Source organism: Pteropus alecto, unplaced genomic scaffold (assembly GCF_000325575.1).
Source record: "Pteropus alecto unplaced genomic scaffold, ASM32557v1 scaffold214, whole genome shotgun sequence".
In the NCBI taxonomy this organism is placed as follows: Eukaryota; Metazoa; Chordata; class Mammalia; order Chiroptera; family Pteropodidae; genus Pteropus; species Pteropus alecto.
The window spans coordinates 392060-403468 of record NW_006435787.1 but is presented as its reverse complement, the minus strand read 5'-3'; the positions used below and the strand labels follow the sequence as shown (position 1 = coordinate 403468).

General features: G+C 56.7%; 1 protein-coding gene across 1 annotated transcript in view; it reads right to left on the bottom strand.

Moving 5' to 3' along the window:
• Positions 1 to 7309: 7309 nt before the first annotated feature.
• Positions 7310 to 11409, bottom strand: part of ZMIZ2 (zinc finger MIZ-type containing 2) — an 11542-nt gene continuing 7442 nt past the window's right edge. Inside the window, exon 18 of the mRNA XM_006911479.3 lies at positions 7310 to 10223. Coding sequence (XP_006911541.1) covers positions 10116 to 10223 — 108 coding nt within the window. The 3' untranslated portion in view covers positions 7310 to 10115. The remainder of the gene's footprint in view (positions 10224 to 11409) is intronic.

Below are 11409 nucleotides of genomic sequence, written 5' to 3'. Positions count from 1 at the left end.
TTGCTCTCCAGTCTCAGTGGGACGGTTCTCCTACCGCAGTGAGTTCCTCCTCGCTGCATCCTGCCCTGTGTTTCCAGCTGCTTCTCTCCTGTGTAGCGCCCCCTGCTCCAAGAGCAACGCTCACCCCGCGACCCGGAGCGAGGCCTGCCTTAGTGCTCCCGGAGTCAGGGGTGCAGCATCAAACGCAGTAGTAGTGTGTGGAGTGAAGGCAGAAACCAGGCCAGTGACCCCAAAATGTGGCCCCGGAGCCTGTCTCCCCCGGGGTTGAAATTCGCACACACTGCCCAGCCCGTGGGGCTCCCTGGCTCAGCAGGCCCCCCTGTGTCTTGACAGTCAGCCCAGGAAAACGTCGGGGTGATGAGGCAGCGTCACTGCCGCCCCCCACGTGCTGCGTCCCGCCGGCTCGCACCCCGGCTTCATTCCCTGATTGTCAGCTCTCATCCCCGCTGTCAGGGCCCCTAGCTAGAGACCTGGCCCCAGTGTTCTTTCGCCCCCTCACTTCAGCACCTCTTCCCCCTCTGCTCCTCTGGCCTCCGGGGCTCCCCACCCACCAGCCCCCCGCGGCCACCCGCCCTTCGCCCCTGACTGGCTCTTGAGAAGCTTCCGCGCCGCCTGTCCGGGCTGCGCACTCTCCACCGCAGACTTCGCCCTCACCCCCAAGCCCCAGGGACCTCTGATGCATGGCCCTGGGCATTTTTGTTTGTTTTGTTTTGGCCCCTGGCATTTGACCCCATTGGCAACGCGGTTCTGGGCTCTAAGCTGCAGTCACCAGCGCAGCTCGTAGGGGAACCCCCACAGCGGTGGCTCAGATGGGGATCGCTTTACACAGGAAAAATGCAGGGCAGAGAACAGCTCAAAGCCGCTCAGAGGGAGGGTCTCCTGAGCCGAGTCAGAAGTCGGACAGGCCGGGTGTGCTTCACCAGGGAGGGCACGGTGACAGGGCAGGGACTGCAGACCCAGCCCCGGGCCAGAGCCGGACTCCGCGCAGGCGCAGAGGCGGCCAAAGGCTCCTGTCCGCAGCCAGGCGCTCGGGCCACTGCTGCTTGGTCAGATATTGAAACGCACAGCAGCTTTTCCCGTCTTTGATTTCTGTATGCGTTTTTTCTTTTAAGAGGTTTATTGAGATATTGTTTCCATATCGCGAAATTCAGTGGTTTTAAGTGTGATTCTCAGTAAACTCAAATATCACCACAAGGAGACTTTGGAACTTCCCCTCACCCCGAAGAGAACCTCATGCTCATTCTTAGTAACTCCCTGTTCCTGCCCAATCACTACTTTTAAAATTGTGTAGTTAAACATCGATTTAGACTTGTGGCTTCCAATTGAAATATTACAAAGTTTATATTTTAATATTTAGGAGAACTTTAGGTTCACTGTATCAAAAAGTTTATCAGAATTATTCAATGCTCAGGGAGGTTCTCTTTGTTAATTTAGACAATTAAGTGTACTTTAAATGGAAACCAAATGTATCGCATTTATAAACAGCAGTTTAAACCTTTGAAGATGTGTTGAGAGAGTTCAAATCTGCTATCCTGGTAGCGAGACTGATACAATGTCTAAGCTAAAGAACTAGGTGTTAAAATGGCAGCATTAATACATTAAATAGAGGCTGTTAAAATATAACAAAATAACTCCTGAGCAGTCTCTACATAGAAAAGCCACACATGGCCCTGTGGACTTTAACCTTCCGTCCTCAGGCTGGTCAGTTCCTGATGTGCTGCCACTTGCTCTCTCCTCACTCTCTCAAGTTCATGTTCAGGTTCCTCTGGCTCTGGAAGGACTAGGGACGAGAGAGAGAAGTAAGAGGGCAGAGGGAGCAGTGTGACGACGGCATAGTCCCTGCTCCCACAGCTTTCGCAAGAGCCCCGCTCCGGCTTCCACCCCAGGCCACAGGATCCGGGAAGATAGATGTTTGATCTGGGCCCCGCGCCACCCAGCGTCGGGCTCTGTCAGTGCAGAGGAAGGCAAGAGGCATGCTTTGGGGCAAGACACACCGACCTGGCGACCCAGCAGAAAGGGACAGTTGGGAATGGAGCAGGTGATCAGGCCCTAGGGCAGCTTCAGGGGCAGGACTCACACCTGGGGGCCAGTCTGGGACAGCTCGGCCCCAACCTCAGCAGGTGGATCCAAAGGCCGCTGCAATGGGGACATGGGCGGGGCTGGGAAAGGTGGAGTCTGACGCTGTGGGCTTCGTCGCCCACCCAGACTCATAAGGTGGGGAATTCCCCCAACACAGGAAGGCCACAGGAGCCAAAGAAGGGAATGAGGCCCAGGCCACTTCAGAATCCTAGACAGCACTAGGTGCCATTGTCAAGGTCACTGTTCAACTCACAACAGTCCTTTGATGCAGACACTCTTATTATCCCTGTTTTCCACAAGAGGACATGACATCACTCAGAAAGGTTCAGTAACTTCCTCAAGGTCACACAGCTGCTGCAGGTGGAGCCAGAGGTGCCCATCTTGCCTGGTTCTGGGTCCTGTCTACTTGTCCTGAATGTTTTAAAAATCGTAGTAAAATATATATAACATAAAGTTTACCATTTTCAGTATGGAGTGTCCCATTCAATGTCATTAAGCACAGTCACACTGTCGTGCAGCCGTCACCACCATCCATTTGCAGAACTTTCTCTTCTCTGCAGACTGAACCTCCGTCTCTGTTAAATAACAACTCTCCCAGCCCCGGCCCCCACTGACTGACTCCTCCATCCCTATGACTCTGACTCCTCTGGGACCTCAAGTGGGCACACGTGGAGACGTCGCCGATTCAGGTCCAGACCACCGCAATAAAGTGAGCGTCACAAGAAAGTGAGTCACAGGAGCATTTGGATTTCCCAGTGCAGCTTGGCTAATTGTCTGGCACAGGAGCCCCAGCCTTCAGCCTGTCTCGGCCTTTGAACCGCCTTCCCCACTCAGCTCTCTCAGGCCCAGCTTTTGGGTTAAAGTGAGAGACGTGTGACTCTTCCTTTCATGTGAGGCCATTGTAGGGTTATTAACTGGCTTAATTTCAATATAGTTGTGTCTCAGGGAACAGGGAGGCCCGAGGAAAAGGAGAGGTGGGTGGCAACGGCCAGCCAGTGGAGCACTCGTGACATCGGTTAGGTTGGCCGTCTTCTGTGGGTGTGTTTTGTGGCCCTCTAAACAGTTACAGTAGTGACATCAGAGATCAGTGATCACAGATTGCCATGACGCATGTAATATTAATAAGGTTGGAAATATTGCCAGAATTACCAACATGTGACAGAGACACAAAGTGGAAAAATGGCACCGATGGACTTCCTCCATGCGGGGTGGTCACAAACCTTCGATTTGTAAAAAATGCAGTGAAATGACACACAGTAAAGGAGATATGTTTGTAAGTGGGCTCACACCGTGTTTGTCCCTTTGTGACTGACTTATTTCACTCAGTTTAACGTCTTCAAGGCCCATCCACGTTGTGGCAGGTGTCAGAATTTCACTCCACTGCGTGCTCAGTCCACAGTTCATCCAGTCCTCTGTCCATGGGCACTGGGGTCGCTCCCGCCTCTTGGCGACTGTGAACCATGCTGCTGTGAAGTGGGGGCGCACATACCCGTTCAAGGCCGTGCTCGACCCCCTTCACGCACACCCAGAAGGGGAATTGCTGGGTCAACAGTAATTCCATGTGTAATCTTCCGAGGACCCACCATACCGTCTTCCACGGCGGCCGCACCATTTTACGTTCTCAGCACCTGTGCCCAACGGTTGCAGTTTCTCGCATCGTCGCCAGCACGGGTTGTTTCTGCTTGTTTGTTTTTATCTCACTGTGGTTTTGACTAGCATTCCCCGAATGATTAATGACGCTAAATATCTTTTCGTGTGCTTTTGGTCATTTGTAAATCTCTGGAGAAACGTTTAAGTCTTTTACCCATTTTTAAAGTTGAGTTGTTTAGATTTTGTTGTTGAGTTTTAGGAATTCTTTACATATTATGGGTGTTCGTCCCTTATTGGATATGTGATGTGCAAACATGTTCTCCCGTTCTGGGGGTTGCTTTGCATCTCTGTTGCTAGTATCCTGCTGTTTTTGCAAGTCTGGGTGGAGTCGTTGGCTGGACCTCACGTCCGGCTCCATAACCTGCTGTGAGTGTGGGTCCCACCATCGAGGGGAGGCCAACATTTCCCACGAAGCCCAGTTCCCTAAGCCCTGGGTGACCATCTTGGCCTCTTTCTCGGATACTGGTAAAGACAGTGATTCAGAAATAGCTGCGTCACGCACAGGGCCCAGAACAAAATAAAATATGGGGTCCCTTGTTCAAAAGCTTCCCACTTGTGTAGGCAGTTTTGTTGGCTTTTATGTTAATAGCAATACTTAAGAATTGTATCGGGTATTTACAAATAACACGTAAGATGCTAACTCTTAATAGACTTTTAATAGATTGATTTTTTTAGAGTAGTTTTAAATTCACAGTAAAATGAGGGGAAGGTACAGAGAGTTTCCACATATCCTTACCCCCCACAGCCTCCCCCATTATCGGCACCCCCACCAGATGGTACACTTGTCACGATTGGTGACTCTCATTGACACATCATAGTCACCCAGAGTCCACGGTGTATGTCAGGCTCACTCCTGGTGGTGCGGGTTCCGTGGGTTTGGACAGATGCGTTGTGTCACGTGTCCACCATGACAGTATCACACAGTGGTTTCACTGGCCTAAAGTCCCCTGTGCTCCGCTTGTCCCTCCCTCCCGCCTCCCAGTCCCCTGACAGCCACCGCCTTTTCACTGTCCACAGTTGTCCCTTCCCCAGAACGTCACGTGGCCGGAAGCACACAGTGCGCAGCCCCCTCAGATGGGCTCCCCTCACTCGGCCGTGCGCATCTGAGGTTCCCCGCGGCTGTTCGTGGCCGGACAGTCGTCTCTTTGTGGGTGACGGATGCTCCACTGTCTGGGTGGACCACGGCTGTCCCACCCGTCCAGACGTCTCGGTCGCTCCAGGTTTTGACAGTGATGAATGAGGCTGTTGCCGCCCCTGTGCCGGTTCTGTGTGGACATGTTTCAGTTCTTTTGGGAAAACTCCAAGGAGCGTGGCTGCTGGGTCACGTGGTAAGACGATATTTGGTTTTGTGACAAACCACAAACTGTCTGCAGTGTCCTCGCGATCCACCTCCCTACCAGCAGCGAGAGTCCTGTTGCTGGGTGTTTGACTGGGTTTTGATTTTTGCTTTGAGAGTGTGTTTACTACACAAAAGTAGAATTTCCTGCCCAGCTGCCAGGTCGCAAGGAGTTCAGGCAGACTGCGACACTTGTCAGGTAACAGCCAGCTCCGGGGCTCCTGCCGGAGCGGGGCTGGGAGGCCGGAAGGGCTGCCAGTGGCTCCGAGGAGGAAACCGGAAGAGCAGGTTGGCTGAGGGGCCGGAAGCTGCGGCGCCAGGTGGCTTCGGTCGGGCGGTCGGGCGGTGCGCCCGTGAGAGGAGTCGACCCGTGCGACGACCCTGCAGGCACCGGGCGGCCCCTCTTCCGCTTGCCCACCGCCCTCCACCACGTGGCCCAGCCCTGGTCGCCAGGTCTGCAGGAGCGAAGGCGGAGAGAAGGCTCAGCCCCCCTCCCAGCAGGCCCACCCCATGACCCCCAATGTCCCACTACTGGAGGGCGCCACACAGGCCTGCAGGAGAGCAGGAGAGAAAGTCCGCTCACGGGTTGGCCATTTGTCCAGCTAAAGAGCAGGGTCGCTGTCCCTGAGGCGGGGCGTGCGAGGTGTGTGGGAGGCGCCCGGCAGTCTTTGCTGCACTGTGCCTGGGGGTTCTCCAGGGTGGACACTAGGCTATGACCAGGGCCACTAGGTCTCACTCTGCCACCAGTCATCGAAGATGGGGGACACTTTATCAAACCAGCAAATGCTCATGGGACACCTGCTGGACGTCCTACAGTGGTGCACGAGCCCGGCTAGGTGCCTAGCGCGGGGTGGGGGGTGGGGGCGGGGTTCCCTCCTGTGTCAGTCTCTTAGAGGAATGTCAGCAGTGAAATAAACCAGGACACAGAAGAAGCCAGTCCCTGCCCCCACAGAGCCCACGGTCCCATGGGAGAAACAGTGAAAAACTAGGGACCTCCTTTGAGCCAGGATGCTCATTCAAGTGACAGCTCCCCTTTGTAGTGACAGGACAAACAGCGCCAGGAAGCAAGTGGATGACCCCAGGAGGGGATGTCCAGGTAAATGTGGGACATTCCATGAAGCGACTCACCTGAACAGCTCAAAAAAATCACGTTGGGGAAAAAAGCAGGCCTGTTCTGGATTGAAAGAGACTCCAGAAGCACCGCAACCAGACACGAAGCGTGAACCTTGACTGAATCCGGATTGACGAAGGTTAAGAAGGGCGTTTTAGGACAGCGAGGACATTTGCGTAGTGAATGCTGCCGCGGCGTCACTGTTCTCGTGCTGAGGTGCAAGCACGGAGAACGTCCCTGTTTGCCACGGTGTGACTGAAGGTCGCGCAGAGGAGGGGTCTGTAGCCAGGCGGGGGGGAGTGAGTGCACGCACACGGACGGCGGGCGGCACGCGACAGCCGTGAACCGCAGCGCTGCAGGGGGGTTTGCTGTGCTATTTCTTCAACTTTTGAAAGGCTGAACTTTCTAAAATAAAAGTTGGGAAGTCACTACTGTCTGTCATCAATTAGCTATGATGGGATGGAGAGGGCGGCTCGCAGGTGAGCAGTGGCTGCAGCAGGCCACCTGACTTATTCTGGAAGCAGAGGGCTTCCTGGAGAGAAGCAGGTTAGGCAAAGCTGGAACTGATAGGCCCAGAACCCCGCACTGTCCGGACAGGAGCTGGGGCTGGGACAGGTGGGGTGGCCTGTTGGAGCCGGCGACCGGGCCAGGCTGGCCTTGGGCTGGGCGAGGGATGTCGACTGTACCCAAGGGGCCACCCACATCCCTTCTGATAAGTGTTTCCTCTCTTGGGAGGCTCTCCAGACCCAGCTCTAGTCTTGAGGGACCCTGGCCAAGCCAACCAGAGCCCATCCGGGGACCAGATGGCGAGGGAACAGTTGGCGTCTTTCTTTGGTGAATCAGTGAGGGAGGCTGGCCTCAGGTCTCCGTCCCGCAGAAGATGCTGGCCCAGATCATGAAGCTCTGAGAGACGGAGGAAGGGTCAGGCTGGCTCCAGCTGTCCCCAAGGCGCCTGGTGGCCTTTCCTTCTCAAGCTGGTTCTGAATGGGCCATTGTCACCTGCAGCCTGAGTCATGGCTGACATGATGTGCTGAGGGGTTGAGCAGAGGAGAGCCCCGGCCAGCAAAGGGTCGGGTGTCAACTCATCTCCTGGGTCATGACCGAAAATAAATAAATACCGACTTACAATTAAATGAAAACGAAAGCAGAGGCTTTAAGTAGGACCAGTTAGCCGAAGGGTGCAGACTTGTGGTTCACTATGTCAGGTTCAAGATCAGGGGAAATTAGCCTCTGGTGATGGAGGCCAGGATAGTGGTGGCTGCGGGGACAGGAGAAGAGTGATGGAAAGGTGTCCTCAGTGGGACAACCATTCCCAGGAGTATGACCTCCTGGGACTCGCCGTGCTGTGTGTAGGCTTAAAAATGGATCAGGCAAGTGGCCAGTGGCTTCAACACAAAAGGCAAATTGAGAAAAGAAAAAAGGCATCCACGGCCCGAGGCTGGTCAAGCACGTTCTTGATCCTGTCTTGAGACTTCTCTGATTGCCCTGACCTTGGCTCATTGACCTGTCTGGGTCACAGGCCCATCCTGACCCATCCCTGTGGCCGCTCTCAAGTGTGGATGGGGAAGGGATGAGGAGGGGGAGTTTAGAGGCCGAGGGAAGCTCCCCCTGCAGAGAGCAGGCTTGGAGTGGGGCGTGGGGGCCAGGAGCTGCCAGAAGCAGCAGTCAGGATGTGCGCCCCCCTGTCCCCGACCCCGCCTGGAAGTGCCAGGAACACTGGTGCAATTCCTGAAGTTTGGCAGAATTTGCCCAAGCCATCTGGTTCTCGTTTTTTTTGTGGTGGGGACTTTGGCACAGATTGGTCCCCTTTCTCATTAGAGTGTGCAGTGTCCATTTCTTGGGTCAGTTCGGGTAATTCGTCTCTAGGGATTGCACCGAGATTATCGAGTCATCAGCACAGTGTTCTCTCACCCCTACTTGTCAGTGGGTAGCGATTTCCCTTTTCCTGTTTTACTCATTTGTCTTTTTTCCTCGTCTGTTTGTTCGTTGCTGCTTCTCCAACAGCTCGTGCTCAGTGACTTGCTTTTCCGGTCCCTACTTCACCTCTGCTCCCACTGTCATTTCCCCGCTTCTGCCAGCTCTGCCCTTGGCTTCTCGCTCTAGTTCTTTAGGAGTTAGCGACCTCTTTGTCAAATGTAGACATTATGGCTATAAATCTCCCTCCGGCACTCTCATGCATCTCGTGCATTTTGTATGCTGTTACATGTCTCAAAAGTATCTTGCGATGTCGCTTGTGATTTCTTCGTAGGCCCTTCGGCTGTCTGAGTGTTAACGTCCACATATTTATGCATTTTCCTTTCCCTTCTATTACTGCTATCTGGCTTTATTCCACTGTGGTCACGGAAGGTGCTTCGCATAATTTCACTTTTTAACTGACTGGGACTTGTTTTGTAGCCCAACACATTCTCCTGGAGACCGACCCACGTGCACTTAAGAATGTGCCTGCTGCTGTTGGGTGGAGCATGAGATTTTTTTTTTTACTTGCATAATATTTGGTACACACACGAGAACACATATGACCCGCACTAAGGTGAAAACCCATGAAGCCACCACTCCCCTAGGGATTGGAAAGTCACCAACACCTTCTCTTCCCAAGTCACCCACCTCGACCCCATGGGGAAGCATGGTGGCTGCAGATTGTGACACACAAACACAGGTAAGCCCAAGCTGTCCCCCTCATGTGGGCCCCAGGACGGCGTCCCTGTACTGGTCTTACACACACGTGGTCTGAGTGCGCAGTGACCCCTCCACTGCCTGAGGCCACGGCAGTCATCACCTCGTCCTCTACCTGTCCTCCCGCCGAGGGCTGTGAGCAGCTCCCCATCTTGTGCTCATCTGATCCCTCCATTCCCACCAGGGGTCCTCCAATGACACGGGCTGGGGGTGCAGGATGCCGCGAGGGCCCCGCATGGCTGCCCTGCTCACATGTGGGCTCTGCTTCTGGGCCAACCCCAGGCAGCCCCGGCGCCTGGGCCCCCGCCGCACTGCGCATGATCAGTCCGAGTCCCTCGACCAGAGAAACTGCAAACACGGGCAGCACAGGGGCAGCAGGTCCATGTCTGGGGCTGCAGTGTCAACAGGCAACACAGAGCTCACTGGACAGGGCACCTCCCACCCTGGTGACAGGAAGGTGGGAGCAGCTGGCACCGGCCCAGCGGCCTGCACTGGCCTTCCTGCAGGCTGCTGCCTAGGGCCAGGCAAGGGGACATAGCGACAGAGGTGTCCCTTGGTGCAGGCAACACTTCACAGAACAGCTCTCTGGCCTAAGCCAACTTGGAAAATTCCAGGGACAGGCAAATTCCAGCGAGGGCGGGGCGGCGAGCAAGCAGGACCCGTGGGTCGGGCCACCGGGGAGTCCTTTAATGGAGATGGGCAGGTGGGGCGGCCCCCGACCGTGTCGGGGGAGGGGGGGCACAGGGAGGAGCGGGACACGGAAGGCGGCTTTAAAAATATGGTGGGGCTGACTGCACGTTCACAGGAAGGGGACCCGGGTGGGGGGCGCTCAGTGGAGGTGCACGCGACCCGGGAGGGGGCGCCCACAGACCACCGCCCACGGCACCGCTGCACCTCAGGCCCCGCCCGCAGCCCGGGGGTGGGAGAGGGAACTGCGGAGGCCCCAGGAGCTTGTGGACACGCTGGGGCGCGCCGGGTAGACCGGGCTTGGATAGGCAGGACAAGAACAAGGGGCCCGTAGGGAGCCTGTGAGGTCAAGGGCGGGAGTGGGAGGCACATCCGGGCAGGGGCGTGGCCGGCATAGTTGACGCATCGCATCTCCGAAGACCTGCAGCAGCCAGCTGGCCCAGGGCAGGGCGGCGGCCAGTCCCCTCCCAGCCAGCGCGGGGCTGCTTCCAGCTTCAGGGACAGGCGGCTGCAGGTGTGCCAGGGGGAAGGGCGGGAGTGGGGGTGGGGAGGCTGGCGTGGGGTGCGGGGCCGACAGGGTCAGTTGTTCTCGAAGAGAGAGAGCAGGTCCTCGCTGCTGTTCGCGGGCAGGTCAGGTGGGCCCAGGTAGGACAGCAGCTCATCGGGGTTGGTCAGTTCCGGCAGCAGCTGAAGATAAAGCAAACTCCTCAGACCCACCTCACCTCTGTGGTGGCCCTGGCCCTCAGCCCAGCCAGGTCCTGGGGTGTGCCAGGATGTGGAGCACCCACTTTGGACACAGGCCTGGCACCTGAGACCAGGCCTGACAGGTTGGCCAGTGCCAATGTGGGCCACGCAGTGCCTGCCTCAGGTCGTCGAGCTTCTCCTGGTGCCCGGGGGCACGTGGGACTGTGAGGGGATCCCAGTGTTAACAAGGCGATGCAAGAGGTGGGGCCCCTTTCACTAGAACTTTCTGCTTTGAGCTGCTCTAGGTGTTTTCATGTTGAATTTCAATGTGTTTTGTTTATTATGGTTGAGGAGCAGTCACTTGCCGTTGACTCACTGACTTGGACTCACACACCACCTGTGAGCGGAACAGGTGAAATCAGACCCCAAGGCTGGTGTCATCAGCTGTGAGCCCAGTCTTCGCGGGGACCATGCCACCATGGCGCCAGGTCCCCAGAGCTCTCTCTTTATCTGGAAGTCACTGAGGCGTCAGTGTCCTCCATTTTTTGGACCCAGGGACGACAAAAGCAGCCCCAGTCAGGCTCCCACGTGCCCCCCGCAGTGGGCCTGGTACTCACGTCCAGGGCTGGTTCTGGGGCCTCCCCTGCCCCAGACATCGGGGGCCCCATCACGCCTGCGGCAGCGCTGAAGGCCAGCTCGCTGACAGGGCCCGAGCTCACTGGGCCCAGGGGCTGCCGGGATGCTGTGGCAGGGGTCGGGTGGTGCAGTTGGGGCCCTGGGGGGCCTCCGAGGTTGGGGGTGTGCAGCCCCGGTGGCCCAGGGTTGTGGGCTGGGTCCAGGTGACCGGCTGGTGCCATCTGAGGAAGGAGAGAAGGACGTGGTACAGGGGCCCCGGGGCTCCCTGGGGGACGGCCCCTCGGCCCCTCGGCCCAGCACTGACCTGGCCTGGGAGGCAGGGGGCAGACTTCTCTGGTGTCAGGAGGCTGCTGGGGACGTCGGACTGGTAGGAGATGGGGGGTGGCCCCGGTGTGAACTCAGGAAGGGTCGGGGTGCTGGGCGTGGAGGGCGGGAAGGAGTCGGGGTAGGTCCTGGCTCCCAGGAAGCTGGGCCCTGAGGGAGGAGAACCCAGTGCTGGGGGCCGCGGCTTGGGTGGGGCCATGGTGCTGGCTCCCAGGCAACACCGGACGTT